We start from the raw sequence: 20,993 nt of genomic DNA, 5'->3' as shown, positions 1-20,993 counted from the left end.
CTGGCTTTCAGCCCTGCCACGCCTTCATGTCTGTGCCTCTTGAAATGATCGGCGACATTGAAGAAGGAGGTTATGCATGCTAAATGGAATAATCAAGCACGTTGAATCATTGTTGATACAGGTGGCGCTGTTGAAAGGTTTCAAAGCTCAAATGCTATACGTCGTGTCTTATTTAAAACCGAATCTCATAGAATCATGATGCCCGGGTATCATTGATGTGGGCGACGAGTTGAAACCAGGCTTATGCAGTTGGACGGAAGCCTAGTGCTTATGATGTCCCGAAATCAGGGATCATATTCTTATTGTTGTTGTGGGTGAGTTACTTCCATGGCTGCTCCCACGCAGTCATGATAATGGTACTGCCTTCATGTCAGATCCCCGCTTGATGTCTCAATAACTCCAGTCCAGCATGTCTACCGCGCCAAAAAAGAAAAAATGACAAGGCCAACCCGACTTTTACACAGAACCGTCCCTCAGCGAACGCGTTCTGTGTAAGCCTTCCATGCTGCGGATCGGTATCGCTCAGCCTCCTCCTCAGGGTCGCCCGCCTTGATAATTCCACGTCCGACAATGGCAATATCAGCTCCTGCAATACCAATGATCTTCTGCGGTGTGTTGTACTGCTGGCCCTTGCCATCTCCCTTGATAGCCTCGTTCTCATCCGCGCCCTCAGGAGGCAATTGGCAGCCTGGGGTCATGTGAATGAAATCATCATCAGGTTGTGTGTTGAGACACTCCTGTGAAATAAAACCCATAACAAAGCTCTTGTGTTCCCGCGCAGCCTCTACACAAGCTTGTGTGTATTCCTTGTTCATGAAGTTGCCCTCGCTTGACATTTGTGCTAGGATGAGCAGACCTCTCTCGATAGGTGCCTCGTCAATGCCGGGGAATACTGTCTCGTCGCCCTCGGGAATCGTCTTGACGAGGCGTGGTGAATCGGCTGACTCGTACTGCTGGGTGACCGTAGTAGTAGAGACGATACTGCCTTTGCGTCCGTTGTCGCGGCCGATTTCAGGCGCATTCTTTTGGTTCTCGCCATCTGAGCGCTCACTGTCCTCGTCCAGCTGGCTGGCCGTAGGGGTTCCAATGCTGATGGATGTTTTGACCTCATAATGGTATCGTTCCAGCCATCGGTTGGCGGCGTGGGCCAAAGACGTAACAGAAGCCTTTCCAGGAACCATGTTCACGTTGACGATGTGTGCCCACTCGATAATGCGTGCGGCACCGCTGGTGTATTGCAGCTCGACCGTGTTGCCAATATCGCCAAACTTGCGATCCTCAAAGATGAGGAAACCGTGCTTGCGGGCTAGCGATGCGAGCTTGGCGCCAGTTCCAGTTCGGGGGTCGAAATCCCAGCCAGCCACCATATCATAATGAGTCTTGAGGACGACGATAGAGGGGCCGATCTTGTCAGCGAAGTAGAGGAGCTCGCGAGCGGTTGCGACATCGGCGCTGAGGCAAAGGTTCGAGGCCTTGAGGTCCATAAGCTTGTAGAGATGTCGGCTAAGAGGATGAGAGACTGTCTCAGCTCGACTGGCGAAGGTCGCCTTGAGGGACGGATGCGACGACATGGTGCTGAAGTTTGACAGACAAATCAGACGGATATGAAAGATGACTGCACTATGGTGATGATATGGCAGGTAGTATGTAGACTTCGAAACCGCAAAAAATCCGCTGTCTCGATATTCGTTCTCGATCAATCCGCACAGAGTTTCTTAATAGATGAGCTGGCGCAAGTGGCGGTTTGATGGAGGGGAAGCCGGGGAAAATTGAAAAAACGGAGCCAAGAGCCTCGAGTAGGAACGAGGGGTGAAGATCCTATTAGCTTAGCCCGAATGGGTCTTGACGGGGTTTTGTCTTCCGGTGTAAAGGAGGATGGTGGATGAGTATGTGACTGATGGTGTAGAGAACGAACGATACTCTGAGAGAGAGGAGAAGAGTACAAGAGATGAATAAATAAAAGAAAGAGGCGGAAGAGGAGGTGAGAAAGGTCAAGTACCGGTAAGCGTTTGGCGAGAGGGAAGGGGATACGGATACTGTTACTTGGGTCAGGGAAGGTCCAGTCCAGGTCCAGGTCCAGGTCCAGGTAAAAAAGTGAAAAGTGACGATCCACAAGTTGCAAACCGACCGACCGTCTCTGTGAGGCGACAACCGACAGGGACAGGACAGGACGAGGCTACTGCAGGCAGGGGCCCTGAGATTGATTGGGACAGGGCAAGATATGTAGTCGACGACAGGGACCTTTAGTGGCTGCCGAGGTGTGTATAACAAATAGTTTAGCTTCCTTTGCAAGCGAAAAGCCTACTACCGTACTAGGTAGAAAGAAGCTAAGGTATTTAAGACTCGAGGCTTAAATCCAGGGCAAGAGATGAGAAGAGAAGAGAGGGCGAGGCCTAGACTATTGTATTGTTTTTTGTTTTTTTTTACGTTGGTAGACACAGTACGCTACAAGCTACATAGGGCAAACACACCGCATATATGAGAAACTGACATGGATAATTTGTGACGGCGTACTGAGGAGGAAAGAGGCGAAAGCTTGATGCTGACTGATTCTACCCGTCTTGGCCGATATTCGGAGCATGAAATAGATGACAATCTTGGAGTGTTGAACATGACCTACTGTAGTGCAAATTCGATGCTACTAAGACGTGCTGCAGGTGCTATTAGATGCAGTACAGGGCGTTGATGATAAACAGCCCACTAACCAAGTCAACCGACTTAAACAGTAAATATGTGCTTTATTAAGAAACACATCGGAATTGATCCGATATGTTTACTTGACACCACCACATTGTGTATCGATCCACGCTGTAAGCATATCTACCCTCTCGACACTCGTCTCAGCCAAGCCAGCATCGAAAGACCGGCACACGAACAGCACAGACTGTCTCTCTCTAGGAAACATTGATTGGTTCAAGGCCAGCGGGAATTGAATTGTTCTCCCCCTAGGTAGCCCTAATAAGGCCTCCAATCTGTTTTCGCAATGTCTAAGCCCCATAGATCCATTTTACTACCAGTAGTGACAGTGACGTGGGCGTCGTGGGGTACACTAAAAGGGCAGAGCTGAGAAGCCCATTCGGACAATGACAAACTGCCTAAAAGCTTGGGTCAACAGAATCGGACGATTTTGATGTTGCTTGTCCTAATATATCAACGTTGCTATCGAGACTTGGGCAGTGCCGAGGTCTTGGCTTTTAGCTGCACCTAAGCACGGCGATCAGGGATCAGACCAAAAATCGAGATGATCATTGCTAACATGGGCTTAAATGATCTGTTCGGCTTCAGCCCAGAGGCACGCTTTTAATGCCAGAACGGATATGGCACGGCACTACAGAGTACTATGTAGACTACCAACTTCACTAGCCTTCTCTCACCATCGGAACCCAGATAGGCGCAGGTGAATGTTGGCGTTCTGCTTGCAACGGGCCCATTCCCACTCCCATATCCACAAAGGCGGACTCAGCCAGCTGCCGAGCTCAAGGAACTTTGGGTCTGCTACAACGCTGTGTTGATAAGCAATTATTACAAGTGATCACCTAGCTTTGTTACACGGCATTCAAACTATTGCCACAAACATCCGTGTCCGCGGATTATCAGCAGACGCTGCAGCCCGGAGGAAAGGCGAGCTGAGCTAACGAGGCAAGCAATCAAGTATGACAACTGACATAATTGCAGCACAGATCCACTGAGTCTACACGCATGAATTTACAGCAGGCTGACTGTCTCGAAATGCGCTATCTGGAGTCGGCTCGTGGCCAAGCCGTTGCAACGACGAGACGGCAGAGTTGGGGACAAGAGAGACGGGACAACACGAGAGGGCATGTCGTTGGGTTTAGTGCCTGTTGTATACATGTATCTCAAGTTCAACTGAGTGCCCGTCTGGTAAGCATCCGACTGGTAGGCAGGTAAGTAGCACATTGACTGACCCGTGACAATGACATACTTACCTAGGTACCTAGCGTACGGGTCAGTGGATAGAATCGCAAAACATGTTGCATCACATATTAGTCGGGAACTTTTATCCTGTAACGGATCAATCGGCAATGAGATAATAGTGCCGTGACCAGACTTGACTACCTATGCAAGGCACCACCGTTTCTCACAACTACCACTACCCATATATCGGTGAACAGCAGTTTTATAAAACCATGGCGCCATTGATGGCTTTTGCTAAGAGCTCCTAGTAATATTAAACAGGTGACGACTGCCAGCTCTGCCTCCCTCCCCTCAGATTCACTAGCAACTGCATCAAGCTCAAGATCAAGCTCGGGTTCTTACTTTTGACCGTCCCGGATCGTCGCCAGGGTCCTGGGTTCTTTACTGAGAAATAATTTGGTATTAAGTTTTGGAAATCATGTACAGAGGACGACCACCAAGTACAGAGTTCTGAGTAGCTACATGGTATTCATTCCCTGCTTGTACCCTGTGGTCCGGTCTACATCCGGGGGACCCTGTTAGACCAAGCTCTTGGGTTCTGAACGTTCCATCAGGCGTTGAAGGGAACCGCCAAGTCAAAGTCACGGATTTGTGAATAAACTGGCAATTCGAGGAATGCCTACTGTCTGTCACACAGACTCTGGTAAATTACTGACCTTCTTCACTAAACGGATTCTCGGACTTCCGTCATGCCTGAGGCAATTACAAACGAAACATACTATGTATGTAAGTGAACCCTTGCTGCTACATCACACCTGAACGCAGGCACTCAAAGCCATTTGGCCAAGAACAGAAACCCAAAAAGCAAAAGCAAGGGTCTCATCTGCCTACTAACTCGTTTGGCGTCTCGGTTATGCCGCAGGACCCTCTCCACTCTCCGGCACTCCCGTACAGATCATATTCGAACAACTTTATTGACTGCATCGGACAGCCTTCCGAAATCTGCGGAGTACAGAGTATCATTGAAATATTTGCAGCTGCCAGTTTCTGCCATGAAACGACACCACTGACTCCAACTGAAGCTTTTTTAGAGTTTGACGATGCGAGCCAAGTCATCTATCTGATATCATAAACACTCTTGTCCAACCAGCTCCCCTCAGCAGGGGACTGCAGTGACATGTCGGATTCACATCAATTGCCGGCGACTATCTTGACTATTTTGAAGCTTAAAAGTCTTGCAGGCTAAATGCTAGCCTACCGCCACAATCAGGCAATATGCAGTGTGCATTGAGTTTTCGGCTTAACAGATAGGCCATATTGCTTGGCATGTCATTGTCGACAACCAGTCGTGGGCAACGGGGGCTAGATCTGGAGAATGGTATTCTCACTGAACCACAGAACTATGGGAGTGGCTTCTTATAGGGTTCACCTGTGCCAGCCATGACGTGTTATCGTGAAGCACAGCGTACACGATTTACTCAGAAAAGAAGCCAGGTTACAATGGCTGATTCTAGGCAATGATATGCAGCTGAGCCTTGGTTGAACATAAGCGAGGTCGACGTCCAGCCAGAACTGCATTGGCAATCAGTTATATTGTTTGCTGTCAGCTGTTGTTTCAGAGTCTGCTTCCGACTGTTCATGGTGCACTCAAGAAACAGAAATGCATATCGAAACTGAGATAGTAACAGTCCTTAATATGCTGCAATTTTTTGTCTTGAAATTGGCCAAGTCGTCTCATACAAAATACCTGTTGTCAACTTACACAGCTGCACTGAGACTATCCCTGCTGCCACATCATGGCCCATTTATATGCAAAGATACGTATGGGTAACATTCGATGAAACCCTTCCTCAAACCTGCCTCGCCTTGACACAGGGCTATACGATTCTCGTACGGGATTAAGCAGCTCAAACATGCCTCGGCTTTGGTTTTGTCATTGTCTGACTGCTGTGGCATGTCATTACACTGTAGTCCGTGCTGTAGTATGCTATACCATGGTCGAGCTGTCATGATAACCTTAACCTTTCCTAGGTGCCTGTCATGGTTGGTTGGCCGCTAACGCATCTCCTACCAGATGATTAGCTCTTTATTGTCTGTTCTGGGTTATTACTCTCCCCTAGGATGTCAGGGCTAGCCACGTAAAATGGAGATCTTGTTTATTGGTAATCGGAGTCATGATACGCACCACTAGAGCATGTGCTGCCAATTTCTCAAGCCGAGGTTGGCTTCCTTCTCTGGCAGATACCCGACATTACAATAGACTTGAATTTTGGAATTGCCAGAGGTAGATCATACATCTTGGGAGTTGTTCTTTGGTAGATTTGCAAGGAAACCTGTCTTGGAAAGTGGGGTTCATCCCTCTTTCCATTTCCCAGGATATGGATGCTGACAATTTGCCATGAGCGGATATCATTTCAGGGGACTGGTGTCAATTTGAGCAGCTCTTGGTCGTGATACAGCAGTTAAATGACACGTCTCGTCCGCTAATTAACACACAGCCAAGCTCTCAACGGGCCGTGTAGCGTGTCCGAAGCTACCGAGAACCCCCCTGTAATTGACTTGGCGGGAGCATCTCGTCCAAAGAAAAGGGAAAGGGAGCCTCTAAACCTGACTTGCGCCTACCTAAGCTTACCTGCCTTCTGCCGTCATCACACTCGATGTAATTAACTTAACACTTTGCTTTATCCACAACGTGAAGCTCCCTATTACAGGTTTCTCTTTTTTTCCCACCTCCTCCTTCACATCCACTCCTTTTCGACATCAACGGTTCTGGATTTGAGAAACCCTCTTCTTTGTCACCCCTTCCATTCCCCGACGCCGACTACCTGGTACTCGACTTGACTGCAGCTTCAACAGCGCCTGATCCCTGCCCCTTTCGCAGAATCTGCCGTTATCTCGATCCAGATCCAGACCCAGACCAGACGGACGATACATGATAAGCCACACCACTTTGGTATCGCGACAACTTGATTGAATCAGAAACTTAATTAATACAAACAACCCTCGCCTTCACAATGAGCCCACGAACTCGTCGACAGGCTGGAAAGGCCTCGAATGCCTCTTCTTCTGAGTCCGAGCCAGAAGTTAGATCCAACGGCAATGGCGTTGCCCATCGCGCTGCGGATGTTTCGGACGATACCCCTCGCGAGAACATCTTCCTCTTCTACCCCAACATTATTGGTATGATAAGCTCAACTACCCCAGGAAATCGTGTCAAAAATGCTAACAAACAGTGTCTAGGATATGCGCGCATCGTCCTCGCCATCGCGTCTCTATACTACATGCCCCTCCACCCTCGCACTTGTTCCTTCCTTTACAGTGTGTCATGCCTTCTCGATGCCCTCGATGGCTACGCCGCGCGTATCTACGAGCAATCGACCCGCTTCGGCGCCGTCCTCGACATGGTCACCGATCGCTGTACCACAGCTTGTCTCATCGTCTTCCTTTCCTCAGCTTTCCCTCGATGGGCTATTGTTTTCCAGGGCTTGATTGCTCTCGACCTCGCCAGCCACTACATGCACATGTATGCCACTCTTGTAGTTTCGGGTAGCAATGCCAGCCACAAGAGCATTGATGAGAGCAAGAACTGGCTTCTTCGCCTCTACTACACCAACAAGGTATGTACCACTAAAACCGTTACACTCAATTATCATTTGCTAACCGTCACCAGGGTGTTCTCTTTGCTCTTTGCGCCCTCAATGAGCTCTTCTTCATTGCACTCTATCTTCTCTGCTTTTCGTCTCCCCTCGTCTCGCCATACCTCATTAAGCCTATCGAGATTGTCGGTGCCGAACTCCAAGCTGGTGCCCAAGTCAACACCTCGATCCTCGCTCAGATCTTCCCCGATCCCTTCAGCCCCGCTGCTCTCGAGCTTGCTCGTGCCAACAAGATGGACTCCACAGTGCCATGGATCATTGCTGGTATCAGCTTCCCTTTTATGTTCATGAAGCAGCTCATCAACTGCGTTCAGCTTTACAACGCCAGCCAAGGTCTGGCCGAGATTGATTTAAAGACTCGCCGGGAACAGGGTCTTCCTCGCCCCAAGCCGAAGAAGGCTTAAGTTGGACGAGCTCATGCGTCCATTAAATCCGATCTAATTCGGGAACGGTTCGAGTGGTAAGACCTCTATTTTTGTCTGCGGGTTCTACTCCAGACCTTACCAACTATCGATACGTGTGACTAGGAGACATCTTATTTATAGCTTGTCTGTACGGTCTTTTTCAACTTGTTCCTTAACAGAGGGGCAATTACTAGGGTATACTTGGGGTGGGCATTATACGGATTCCTCCTATACTGCATGGCTCGGCGTAAGAGGTGCGGTTTTCAAAGACTCTGACTCCGGAGGGAAGGAGACTTACTGGGTAAAAGTATTGGGAGAAGCGGCGTCCTCACAACGATGTGGAGGAACCTTATTAGCTGCTAGGGGCGATAATCACGGGAATCTTGCTTCACTGGGATTTAGCGGGTGGAAGGTATAGACTTTGTTGTCCTTTGTCTTTTTTGTTCTCTGGCCGTCCATTTTTTTCCCGTTTCCTTGGCCTATATTTTGTTAATAGTAGACAACCGTCGAATACACTCGCTGGAAACGAATATGATTCTCCACACTTGGCTTGGTAGCCTTTGCACAATGCTGAATGAACACTCTTACTTTAATCATGTAAAAGAACTAATAATAAATAAATGGGATAGCGAAGTGTGTGTAAACTGTCGACGAGCTGTTGTAGTTATAGGAAAATGATACTTCTGAAGAGGCGTAGAGTAACCTCTGTCAGTTCTCTCAAATATCGAGACTAGAGCATCTGCAAAATATCTAGTAAAGCTTCGCTATGCTTTTCTAATATTATTTCTTTTATTAAAGGAGTGTCAGTCAAATCTTATAGTTGCGTCTTAACTGCAGGCCACTTTATTTGACTGCAAGTTACCCCACATTGAGGCTCATCCCACATCCATTCTCGACTTCATCAAAGTGCCACCTTCCACGTCCCACTTGTACCCCATATCTCTCTCTACCTCACCTCGACCATCACCAACACGAGTCCCTTGACCTCAATTCTTGTTTCATAAGGGGGCCTGGCTTTCATCGCATACGAAGCCATCGCCGTGTACATCACAGTACCTTGATCGAATCTTCCTCTCACCTCTTACCCCTCCTCCATCAAAACCGCAAAAATGTCCCACCCAAGAATAGAAGAGGTCTCGGACAGCGACTTCGACTCTGACCCAGCCGAGGCTGACATCGATGACTTTGCCGACTCCGATATCATGCGCCGCGTCGAACCCTCGTCCGCCCCCATAAAAGCTCCCGCTCCTCCTCACCAGGAACCCGCCATCGTACCCGCCGATGCTCCCGTCGGAGGCACCATGCCTGCCTCGGCCGATCGCTCTGCCTACGCCGATTTCCAGTGCCTTTACCCCGTCTACTTTGACGCCTCGCGGTCTCGCGCCGAGGGTCGTCGTGTGAGCGCTGAATTGGCTGTCAAGGACCCTCTTGCGCGGGAGATCGCAAATGCCTGCTCGCGACTACGACTCCAGACGCTGTTTGAGCCCGAAAAGGTGCATCCCAAGGACTGGGCCAACCCCGGCCGTGTCAAGGTCGGTCTAAAGAAGTCGTCCGGCCACCCCGTCAAGAACAAGCACCACCTGTACCGCCTTGTCGCCGAGCATCTGCGCGACAACCCCACGACCGAAGACAGCCCCGGTCTGCGTGTCCGTATCGGTGGCCAACTGCAGCCCGAGCCTGGAAAGCCCTACCCCAAGCCTGCTGCGCCGCGAGGATGGAAGATGGGCGAGCTGGTGCCGTACCTGAGCGCTGCCATGACAGGCGGTGGTGTTTCGGAGAACCTGTTCAAGGATATGATGAAGGAGATGCAGGGCGGCGGAGATCCCATGTCGGCTCTCATGGGTGCGCAAGCAGGTGGCGGCGGTGGTGAAGAGAGCAGTGGTGGTGGCAAGAAGAAGAAGGATAAGAAGGGTAAAGGAAAGGCATGAGAGAACAACATTTACGGCATGTAGAACGGGGGGAAGGATGCTATGGTCTGGGACGTTAGAGATACCCAGGGATCCAGCATGATCACATATGAACAAAAAGACGAAATGATTCAAGAATTCAACTGAAAAAGATCCCTTTTTCTGGGAAATGATTTGACAAAACTTGCTAATATGTGGATTTGCTATTCGTTCGCTCTGATACGTAGAATATCCATTAAAAAAAATCATTGAAACCAATAAATTCACCAACAAAAGGGGTATGTAGTAATTCTATGATCAATCATACAGCCAAACGGCCCTGCAGAGCCTCCCACTCAGAAGAACCCACGATCTGGACCTCGCGTCCTGATCCGGGGACCATCTTTCCATTAGCACCAGGCAGCTTGATATGTAGACGAGCTGCCGTGGGTGCCTTCTTTCTCCTCTCGGCATTGGCCGCCTGGCCCTGGAGGACATGGGCCTTCTTGAGGACCGACTCCTGCCAGGCTCCCCAAGCAGCATAGTCTTCCATCTGCTTGGCAGCATGGTACTGCGGTGTTGATCGAGTAGGCTTCCAAGCAAGCTTGTCTTTAGGCAGGGTGGAGAAGTCGTACACCGATGCTGAGGATGCCATCTTGACAAGCTCGCCGAGCACATCCTTGCCTTCGGTGGCGATCATGTTTCGGCGCTGCTCAGTGACAGAAGTAGGCTTCTTGAGCGGCTCAGCCAGCCACTCGTACTTGTGCTGCTCTGATGTGCGGGCACGGCGGTTATCTTCACGCAAGTATCGGACTGCCGATTGGAGACTCTCAATGTCCTTCTTGAGGGCATCCATCTCGCGTGCTGTGGCAACAGCGCGTTCTTGGCCAGCCTTAGCACCGGCAGCATCGGCACCATCAGCGTAAGCACGGCTGTCACTGGCAATCTTCTTCCACTTGTCGCGCTCTGATTCGAGGTTCTTAAGCTCACGGTCTTGCTTCTCGATATCCTCCTTGAGGCCTCCAATTTCTTGGCCGGAAGCTTCAAGCTCTTCCTGTAGCTTGGCAATGCGGTCGATGTTGGCCTGAGCGTCACGCATTCTGGACTCGAGGGTCTCGATCTTGAGAACAGCAGTGCTGAGGTGCTCATCACGCTGGGCGATCGTGCGACGAGCCTCGCTGTGTTCCTCCTTAATGCGACGGAGTTCCTCTTCGGCGTCAACGGGGATGGTCTTGAGAGCCTTGAGCTCATGAGACCGCAGTCGCCAGGGAGCAGTAGCAACGTCAAATTCTTGAACTTGGTCAAGGTCAGTGGCGAGTGATGCCAGATCTGAGATTTGGGTGGTAACATCCCGCAGCTTGGACAGGTAGGTGGAGAAGATGTCGGACTCGCTTGAGGTGCACACCGCGAGAACGGTCTTGTGAACAGAAGACTGAACCTCAACATATGTGAAGGGCTCATTTCGGCTTTCGTCAGCGTGGAATAGATTGTGGAGGCCAAGTCCGATTTGTCGTGCCAGATCAGCAAGCTCCTGGGTTGCTTCACAGCATTCATCGAATGCCTCATTAGTGTCAGGCAACAAAGACAGAGATCGTGTTCTCAAGTCCTGGAGAGCCCGTACAGCCTTGGCAGCGATGACCTTGGCACCTCGGGTGTTTGTGATAACTGCCTCAGACTTCTTGGAAAAGTGCTGAGCAAGCTCCTCATCGTCGCCTTCTGCAGGAACCACACGTTGGACAAGACCTCGAAGGGTGTTGAAGGTAACGGCTGCAGAGTCAAGATGGCTCTGCATGATGTTGGCCTTCATGTGGACATCATCCGCATAGTTGGCCAGGCTGTTTGAGATATGCACCTCTCCAAGATGAGACAGAAGGGCGATAGTGCGGTGGAGCTCATCGGCGCATGTCTTCTCCTTCAGGTCATCCCGACGCAAGCCATCGATCCAAACGTTGAGGGCTCGCTCAACGGGCTCGAGTTCGTGCAAAGCGTTCTGGTACTTAGAGAACTGCTCAATAGTGCAGTGTGTCATGTCGTTGACAAAGCGATCACACATGTTGGAAACCCAGACGAGCTTGTCTGAAGCATCGCAACCAGCGAATACATCATCCTCGTGTCCGGGGTGGGGCTGTCCGTTGAGTCGTTCTCGGATGAAGCTGTTGAGGAGGTTCGCCTTGAAGGCCACACGGCGGAAGCGAAGTAGAGAAAGGACGGAATCCTGGTCCTCCTTGTAAGTGTCAGGAAGGAAGAGCTTCAGAATCTCCAAGTGCTGCTCAGCTTCCTGAGCTTCCAATCGTCGAAGCTCAAGATCAATTGTCTTGACTTGGGCCTTGGATGCTGAGATTTGCAGCTTCATGTTGAGATCCATCATAGCGCGAGATCGGTCGTTGAGCTTCTCCGACTCGCCCTCGGTGACAGCCTGTGAGGCTCTCATATCATCCAAGTCGCTCTGCAGACTCGTGACCAACTCCCGGAATCGTGAAAGAGTGTACTCCATATCTTCCAGTGCCTCTTCTTGCTGGCCAGCTCGTCGAGCCTGCTCAGCAATGACACTGTCCTTGAAATCCATTTCTTCCTGCATCTCCTTCTCGTTCTGGACGTGGTTAATCTCCAGCTCATCGTTGATTTCCTTCAGGCTTTCAAGATCGTCAATGACAGCCTTCAGCTCTTCAATCTGCTCGGACATGCTCATGTTTCGCTCTGTTAAGTCTTCAATCATGTCTTCAGCACCGAGTGCATTGTCGAGTTGTTGGCGTAGATCTTCAACCGCAGTCTCCGACTGTTCAAGTTTCTCTCGGCAGACGGAAAGTTCCCCCTTCATGGTGTTGAACTCCTTCATATCATCCTCCAATCCTGAGATTTGGTCTCTCAGTTCCTCTTCGGAGGCCTGAGTAAGGTCGCGCAGTCGTAACAGTGCTTCTCGTAATCGTTCATTTGTTCGTTCCATTTGCAACCAGCCTGTGCTCGCTCGGTCTTCGGGGGTCATTCCCTTGCTGTATTCTTCGTTCTCTTCCTTCAATACTTCGACTTCTAGCTCCATCTCTTCTGCCTTCTCCTTGAGGGCGTCTAATTCAGCCCTCAAAACCTCTGCCGTTTCCTCTGCCATTTCGCGATCGAGGGTGGCCAGTTCTAATATGCTTTCATGCTCTTGCTGAAACTCTTCGATGGACTCTAGTCGCATTTCCGCTTCTCTCAACAATTTCTTCAACTCAGCGTTCTCCTGTTGTTGAGGTTGATACTTTTGTTGCAGTTTTTGTATAACGCTCTCGAATTTGTCCCTCTCATTTTGCACTGTTTCGAGTTGTTTTAACTTGTCTCGGTCTTCAGCTCGCTTGCGTTCCAAAACCTTGAGCTTAGCCTTGAGATCCTCAATTTCTCGACTTGCCGCCGTGCTTGCGGTAGGACGCGCCGCGCCAGCTGTGCTAGTCGATGAGACTTTCCGTGATGTAGGCGGTGTAGATTGTCGTGATGCTGGTCCTGCTGTAAGTTTTTCGAGGGCTTTTGTTCTTGCCTGGACTGGGCTTCTGGGTTGGGGTGAAAGAATGTCTCCATTATCATTGGGGGGAGGCGAAATAACGTCCTCCCTATCCGATGAGCCCCTTCGTGCTTGGGAATCGACGGATTGTCGTCTGGCAGCGGAACCTGGACGCGATTGTCCTCCCAACGACATGCGACTGTTGGTGGCTCTTGGCGGCGCTGCTCCAGGTCTTGATATCGTTGAAGATGTAGATACTTGTCTTGTTGTTCGCGCGATAGGTGGTGGAGGGCCCATAGGTGTACGACCTCCTCCAACTGAAGCGCGCGGCTTCGCTCCTACAGACGGGGCACGCGAGCCCGAAGGCGTTCCTGTTCGAGAGACGGAATTACTCGATACACCACTTAGTTGCTTCGTAGGAGACTTTGTGGGAGACTTGACGAATGTTAGCATTCAACTGAACAAGTATACGGCAGAACCTACCCTTGCAAGACTCGTCGGCCGGGCCGCTCTAGGGACCGGACTCGGACTGGGTGCATTCAGACTCTTTCTCCTACCCAAGCCTGCATCTCCCGCCGCGCTCGACGCCCTTCCCGAAGCCGGGTTGTAGCTGCTCGGCCTTGAGGGTTTTCGAGCTGGTGGTTTTGGTGTTGGGGCTTGCGCTATAATGGTAGCCATCACGGGCTTGACAAACATGCCATAGCCCATGGGGCAATCGAAGTAGCGCTCTCCCTGAACACTGCCATCGTTTTTGCCCGATTTATCCTCCAATTCGACTCCTATCCACTCGCCGACCTGAAAGTGTGTAGCTCCAGCGAAGCGGACAATGGCTTTGCGGCCATCGTTGAGCTGGACAGTCTGCCCAGGCTTGAAATCTGGCATTATGATATATTGTGGAAATCGTGGGGCATCGTGCCGACGTCGCTATTATATGGAGTTCTCGTCGCGATGTCGTTGAGCTCGCCGTTGGTTCTTGGTATGTACGGTATGGGAGTCTCCTGAGTCGCGTATTGATTAGAGGGGACCTACCTCTAGCTGTGAACGTAGCGTCGGGTCCCTCAAGTCGGGGGCGCGTTTACCTTCGGATAAATTGCTTTGGCGGCAATCACAATCATTCCCGGCGGTTAGCGGCCAGGTACGTACCGTTTATGCAGGGGCAGCTGAACTCTCACTCCACCAGCTTACAGGGGGGGCCAATAACTTCAATCATCATCACTTGTAAGACGTCAACTGTAGAACAAAGCTTTACAACATTTCTTTATTCTCAAACTCTGTTGGTTGTTAGCTCGAATTCCAGATTTAGCTTCAGTAAACAATCGTCGCTAGAAACCGTTTGATCAAACACGTTGAGTTTATTGACTCCGCCAACTCCAAATCCCTCCCTGCCTAGGTACCTAGATATGTATAGTACTATGTACTGTGCTCGAGATGATGAGGAATGTAATACTAAATAAAGCAAATTGTCGGTTCTCCCTTCTGCCTTCTCGACCTAAGAAGCTGTTTTGTACTCTTGTATGTTGCCAAATGCGACCTTAAGCAATAAATGTTCCTTCCAAATCATGCCAGGCCAACTCCAAAACACCATAACTCTTACAACGCGGTGTAATCAATCTGTCTTGTCGTGACTCTCGCGGAAGCTGCCTCCTCTCACCCACTCAACCACTTCAAAAGCTAGACGTCGTTCAGTGGCCTCATCCATGTCCTTGCCCACAGCGATTCTGACAATCATAAGCCCGACCCGTACATCAACTGATCCACAAGCCGCAATCTCCTCTTCCAGACTAGGCTTCACATACACCACAAGATCAGGGTCAACAGTGCCACGCCAAAGTGTGGCCATCCATTGCCAGTGATCGACAGGTGCGTACGCGTCAGAGATAGGCACTGTACAAGCAAATTCGTCTGAAAGGGTGAGACTGAACCCGTCCTTGATCAGTGCCACAGGCGTCTTTGTCCTTACGCCATCGTCTCGGCCCCTCTTGGGAGCATTGTCCTCGTCCATAGAGCCACGTCGATAAATTGTCGGTGACTCGGAGTCCCTCTCTATCTCGGAACCGGATGGTGACTCTATGTGGCCAGCAATATGCTTTACCATCTCTCGTGACTTTTTGTGCCATTGGATCATGGTTTCGAAGCATGCTGTGAATCGGGTATCTGGATCCAGTAATTCTTCTTCGCTTTGTGAGCCCCGTCGTGCAGCGCTTAGCTCGCCATCCGTCTCCTTACCCCATGTCTTGAGTGCAACTTCGTTGGATAGCAAGAGGGTTCGTTCGACTAGAGAAGCAATCTGCTTCAAAAGTCGCGGCTTTGGTCCCTCAATCGCAATCACGGCACCTCGCTTCTCTGCGTCCTTGCTATCAAGTCTAATCGTGGTGCGGTTGATCTTGGAGAGGACTTCCAGCTTGCGGTTGAATGGGATAGACATAACCATGGCCTCGACGCTTCTGGCTTGGGGATCCCGAGGGTTGGAGATCCCAAGCCCAGTAATTGGGGTTTGTAACTGACGAACATCGTCCGGTGATGTGGTGGGCGACATCGGTCCAGCAGTCTGCAGAGGAGGGAGCCGTAGAGACTCATCGTAGGCTTTTCGGCCACGGTACTCTTGGTCACTCCATGGTCCTCCAGCTGCAGGTCGCGGAGGAGGCGGCATCGGACCAGGCCTTGATCGAGTAAAGTGCGGCTCAGGGAGAGGAGTAACAGGATATGGCCGTGGATGAGTCGCACCCATCGACATTGTTCGCGCTACAGGTGAGGACACAGCGTGGTAGCCGCCAGTTGAGTTGAAGCGGCGCCTCTTCATCTCTGGAGTCTCAGGCTCATAGTCATCCACGTCTCGGTAAGCAAGTCGCTGTAATGGAAGGCGCTGTCTCATGAGAGGCAAGTTACCATAACTTCCACGGCGAGCCGCCTCTGCTTCCTCACCTCGAAATCCTGGTGTGTGTGGATACGAAATAGCTTTGTCTTCTGGTGCTGACAGTGTAGGAAATGGGGTGGAAGGTGTTTGGGGAGTCACAATGCAGCGCAGGTTACACCTGGGGCATCTGCCAGAGTCGTCTCCTGATAAGGAGCCAGATCTGAGCCCCTGGGCCTTGTTTCCACGTCTAGGTTGGTAGCGATAGTCAGGATACTGTCTTTGATGGCGTTGCTTTTCTTCGTCTGCTAAGCCCTTCCAGTTATCTTTGACTTCTTGGGGCTCGTCTTTCCACTGCTCTCCGATGATCTTTGAGATATCAGGGTTAGAAAGGTTAGGGTTGCGAGCAACAACCTGAGCTTGATGATGCTGGCGATACAGTATGAATGCTACACACGCATCGTGTCAGTAAGGGGAAATCATGGGTAGTCAGAGCAAATCTGGTCTGAAAGGGGTGCTGCCACTATCCACAAACTCCATACAATCAACATCGCGATGATGTTTTGAACTCAACAAAGAAAGATGCAACTTACCATTTCGAGGTCTTGGAATCTTTGGTACTGGAGCACAGAGACAAATATCTCTTGTCCCTTCACTACTGGCCATGCTGGTAGGCGTGCTCAACTGAAGCCTCTCGAGTCGACCGTAGCTTGCATCAACAGTGTTGATGGAAGCGGCACGTTTTCTACTCAGACCAGAAGTGCGAGGACTAGGTGAGTCCGGAGTATCGGGCAAGGCACGAAACCGGGGTCTACCGTAGTCATCGGAATCCATGGGGGAGGAGTGGGCCGGGGTCATAGCCTGGGACGGCGTAACCAAAGAGATGACCTGTGTCATTTTTGCTTTCATTGGGGGCTGGCTGTCTGTATATGACAAACTAACGGGAAGAGAGCAGGTCAAGCAAGGTACCTGTCGATTGGGGATATGCTGACCTTGTACCCCTGGTGGCGTATAGTGATGTCGTCGAGCAAGCAGAAAAGCTGATATATGAAATGAGACGAGATGAAACGAGAGTTGATATAACGAATGGATAGCCCCAAGCAGAGGGCAGATTATAAGAAGTGATGAGGCAGAGGCCTCGGTTGACACGATGATGCTCCTTGTTCAAGAAGATAATTTCGTCTTCTTTTTTCCCTCTTTTAGCTCAAAGAAGATGGGCCGGCAGGCGGTTCTGGATGTGTTGGGAGCACAGTCTGTGCTGTGCCAAGCTCTTTGTGTGTGAAAGGCAGCCCATTCAGTAGCTTCTAGAGAACAATGAAACTGCACCAGTCTTTTCTCTGCGTTTCTTTCACGGCCTAAACTTGGAAATTAGGCGCGTTTTCATTATCGTTTGCTCTCTTTGATCTGCCTCGACTCCTCTCCTCTTCGTTTCTTTTCTTATCACCTCGCTGTCCTGCTCTTGCGTTGACTCGTGTTTTTCTTTCTTTCTTTTTTTCTTTCTTCGTTTGAACCAAACTGTCCCCCACGGTGTTCCTTCTGCCAAATTCAGAATAAATTAAACGTTCTGATGAGCCCGTGATTAATTAGAGTGAATGGCGTACAACAAGCATGCATGTTTCGGTACTCTGCTGTTTGGACTAAAGCTTGGTCCTGCGTTTGATCTGTCGGCAACTCTCCGCAGCCTCATCCACTAGGAATCATACAGCGGCAGCAAGGAACAAGGTATTTTCCACAGTCGGGAGCGGTACCTGGTAATGTAGGACGAAAAAAGAGACAGGGTCTATTAGTGAGTGAAAGAAAGTGAGCGTGTGAGTGTGAGTGTGAGTGCCAATGTGATAGGGCCCAACGAAACGGAACGGGAGGCAAGAAACGCACAAAGAGAACCATTACCCACGGACTTTGCCATGATATATCATCTTTCCTCCCTTTTCTCCCTGGTTGATCTTTTTGTCTTCATATGTGAAGCACATCCTCTCATTATGATGTGAGCGAATACCGTCCACCCGAATGGTCCGGGCACTCACTCTCTTCCTTACCCCTTGTCTAAACTCAGCCTCTTTTTAACCTTAACAATGCTATGATGTGTCTGCTATCCTATCTTGTGATGTGCTATGCTATGCAATGCCGGAATGTGGACTATGTCTGGTCTTGGTTTGGGGCTGGAATGCTCAAGACTGAAACAAAGACAATGTCGTCTCCGAAATGATGTACGGTGCACGTGATGAACAAACTGACATGTACCCCTTGTATCTAGCCTGATACAGAATACGGACCAACAATTCAAGGCTTAAAGACGGTAGCTGAAATGAGATGGGATTGGTGACGCAGGATTGCTGCGGGTGTGTCCCCCAATCCCATCCGGCATCTTCCTTGGCCTGTGTTGAAAGATCAAAGGGCTTGTGGGAAGGGTCACTTTGTTTTAAATCAGAATCTGAGTCTAGGCTTAATTAGCATAGCAAAGCATAGCATAATGGGCGGACAATACAAGGGAGGGAGACTTGCTCAAAGGGAGCTAAACTAAGGCAGGGATTTGCAAATGGCATTCTCGTAAAGATGTTGTCAATGTGAGCCAGCCCGACGCCAATCCTCTGTAGTAGTATTCCATGGTTCCCTATCAAGTACACAATAGCTAGAGGTCAGGTGTTTTCCCATCTGCCAGTAGCCTCCTTTAAAAATAGTAATTATGATACGTCTTCCCCCACACCCAGCGCCTTTCAGACCAAAAATTCAGCTTCCTCCGAGGCCGTCTCCATTTTACGCGAGGTATCCTCGTCCAGCCTCGCTGCTAAGAAGGGCGGCACTTCGGCTTGCATCAAGGAACAGGTCCTCACATTCAGCAACATCCTGCACGTCGATTTGCGAGCGGCCGTTGGCCTTGGCAAGAATGCTGTTTCTTCAGTCAGTCATCATGTCTCAGATCAACTCGGCTCAGGGTCTCCCCTTTTGCCATAAAGACTTGGACTTACCTCGAAGGAGTTAGGAGCTGCAGACAATACCGCAGGCTGATGCGGACACCGTGTTCAGAGATCTTGTCAATGGCAGCATCTGACACTGAGACGCCCTCGGTTGTTGATCGTATCCGGACAATACGCTTAATTTCATCTGCTTCGTAGGGCGTTGTGGGGATAATGAGCATTCGTGCGAGAAAGTCAGAGGGGATTCCGTGGGCTGCGACAATGTCGTCAGTGCCTCTGATAGTGCACATTCCCCGGTTGGAAGCCAAAACCACGATGGGGGCGATGGGCGATTCGAGGGCTCTGTTCAGGTAAGTGAAACACTCCACATCGAGCATGTGTGCCTGTTAAGCAGATTGGTTAGTTATACAGTTCCAGGTTGAAGGCGAGAGGGATGGGAGCCTTACCTCATCGATAAACAAAACACCAGGCACAAGTTCAGCAACACCCTGGTCGATGTACTTGCTGACCACTTTGTTGATCTCGCCACGCAGCTTGTCCGTAATCTCCGTCATCTTGGGCTTCATCAGCTGGCCCATCATACTCATAATGTCTTGGCCGCCTTGGGGACGAGAATTGGCCACGTCCAAGTCGTGCAGCGAAACATCCTGTACGATTTCCTTCTTCTTGTGCACCTCACCCTTGGGAATGGGCACATACTCCTCCGCCTCGAGATCGAATTCCGTAGCATAGGCGTCAGATCGTCCGACTCGTTTGCAGGCGCCGGTGTTCGCTTCGATATAGATAACATCGCCGACTGTGACTCTCTCCTTCTGGATCGCCTCATAGATACTAGGGTCGAGGCGAAGCTTCTTTTGTCCCTTTGCGCTCTTGAGTCCGATCAGCAGCGTGCTGATGGTCTTGCCGTAGCCGCCTAGAGGGTTTTCAGCCTCCTCAGGTGTGAGTTCTGTGACCTCTCCTTCGTACACCTCCTTCGTCTCTCGGACCTTGAGGCCAATGGCTCTTCGGAAGTTCTCCATTAACATCTCGGTCTTTTTTACTTCGGTCGAGTAGATTTCGCTGCCGACGATAGGGCAGAATGGGATCTTGGTGCCCAGCTCTTGGCTGATGGCGAGCGCCAAAGCTGTCTTTCCGGTTCCAGGACCTCCCGCGAGCAGAACACCTCGGCCGGCCATCTTCTGAGCTCGAATCAAGTCCACCACAACACCACAGGACTAGATACAGATACGTAAGCATTGATTAGTCCAATTTGCATGTTTCGATCCTTACCTCGCGCGCGGCTGCTTGGCCAACAAAACCAGCCGCCTGCTTCTCTGCATATCCATCGGATTTCAAGCCTAAGCCCTTGATGTGAGTGTGGGCAGCCGTGCGGTTGTCTCGCTTGTTGCCCTTGACCTCGCTGATTTGGACCATGGTGCCGACGGGTGTCGAATCGATCGACTGATGTTTATTATTATATCGGTTTTATCGGCGCGGTGATTCGACTTGTAGGAGGATGTTTTTCTTGCGGGGTGGTTGAGTATAATGGTGATGGTTGGTGTCGCGAAAGCTTCTAAATATTTGCGACAGACGCTGAGCCAACGAGCAGCTCTCAATACCAGGCGCGTCCGCGCTATGACGATCACGTGCAAGAATTCAGCGACGCCTACCCGGTAGTTACTTCCCGCGGCATTCTAGTCGTGATTTTGGATTGAGCCCTTTGTGATATAGTATTTAAACTTAATCTTCTTTTATCATATAATGTTTGAGTCTCTTGGTCTGTTGTATAGTCACTACGTTTTTAGATTCAAACTATGGCGAGATAAAGCGTTGTGCTAACTACTCTACCTTAGTCTGCAGTACACGACAACTATTGTGTATTTAAGTGATGTTGGCAACTTTAACGAAATCAATTTACATCGTATACTACATTTATGATTGGGCTCGGGAAACT

General features: G+C 50.2%; 6 protein-coding genes across 6 annotated transcripts, besides 2 other annotated features; 2 read left to right on the top strand and 4 right to left on the bottom strand.

The window, feature by feature from the left end:
- Window positions 1-473: 473 nt before the first annotated feature.
- FPSE_06555 (uncharacterized protein) lies at window positions 474-1,571 on the bottom strand (the record flags this gene model as incomplete). Its single annotated transcript, XM_009259673.1, has 1 exon — window positions 474-1,571. The coding sequence occupies one exon, from the start codon at window positions 1,569-1,571 to the stop codon at window positions 474-476; it is 1,098 nt and encodes a 365-aa protein (XP_009257948.1).
- A 5,319-nt stretch (window positions 1,572-6,890) lies between these two features.
- On the top strand, window positions 6,891-7,936 carry FPSE_06554 (uncharacterized protein; the record flags this gene model as incomplete). Its single annotated transcript, XM_009259672.1, has 3 exons — window positions 6,891-7,056; window positions 7,117-7,493; window positions 7,547-7,936. 3 exons carry the CDS (start codon window positions 6,891-6,893, stop codon window positions 7,934-7,936), a joined length of 933 nt encoding a protein of 310 aa, XP_009257947.1.
- A 1,109-nt stretch (window positions 7,937-9,045) lies between these two features.
- Window positions 9,046-9,864, top strand: FPSE_06553 (uncharacterized protein; the record flags this gene model as incomplete). The annotated part of the gene is made up of 1 exon (XM_009259671.1): window positions 9,046-9,864. The coding sequence occupies one exon, from the start codon at window positions 9,046-9,048 to the stop codon at window positions 9,862-9,864; it is 819 nt and encodes a 272-aa protein (XP_009257946.1).
- A 280-nt stretch (window positions 9,865-10,144) lies between these two features.
- On the bottom strand, window positions 10,145-14,176 carry FPSE_06552 (uncharacterized protein; the record flags this gene model as incomplete). Its single annotated transcript, XM_009259670.1, has 2 exons — window positions 10,145-13,729; window positions 13,778-14,176. The coding sequence occupies 2 exons, from the start codon at window positions 14,174-14,176 to the stop codon at window positions 10,145-10,147; spliced, it is 3,984 nt and encodes a 1,327-aa protein (XP_009257945.1).
- A 724-nt stretch (window positions 14,177-14,900) lies between these two features.
- Window positions 14,901-17,042, bottom strand: FPSE_06551 (uncharacterized protein; the record flags this gene model as incomplete). Its single annotated transcript, XM_009259669.1, has 2 exons — window positions 14,901-16,594; window positions 16,739-17,042. 2 exons carry the CDS (start codon window positions 17,040-17,042, stop codon window positions 14,901-14,903), a joined length of 1,998 nt encoding a protein of 665 aa, XP_009257944.1.
- A 579-nt stretch (window positions 17,043-17,621) lies between these two features.
- Window positions 17,622-17,647: a microsatellite.
- Window positions 17,648-18,217: 570 nt separating this feature from the next.
- Window positions 18,218-18,270: a microsatellite.
- A 629-nt stretch (window positions 18,271-18,899) lies between these two features.
- FPSE_06550 (uncharacterized protein) lies at window positions 18,900-20,473 on the bottom strand (the record flags this gene model as incomplete). Its single annotated transcript, XM_009259668.1, has 4 exons — window positions 18,900-19,032; window positions 19,112-19,443; window positions 19,507-20,274; window positions 20,330-20,473. 4 exons carry the CDS (start codon window positions 20,471-20,473, stop codon window positions 18,900-18,902), a joined length of 1,377 nt encoding a protein of 458 aa, XP_009257943.1.
- Window positions 20,474-20,993: the final 520 nt, after the last annotated feature.

The sequence above is a fragment of the Fusarium pseudograminearum genome, chromosome 3 (assembly GCF_000303195.2).
Source record: "Fusarium pseudograminearum CS3096 chromosome 3, whole genome shotgun sequence".
In the NCBI taxonomy this organism is placed as follows: domain Eukaryota; kingdom Fungi; phylum Ascomycota; class Sordariomycetes; order Hypocreales; family Nectriaceae; genus Fusarium; species Fusarium pseudograminearum.
The sequence above is the reverse complement of the archived record's forward strand: the minus strand, read 5'-3'. Positions and strand labels throughout refer to the sequence as shown.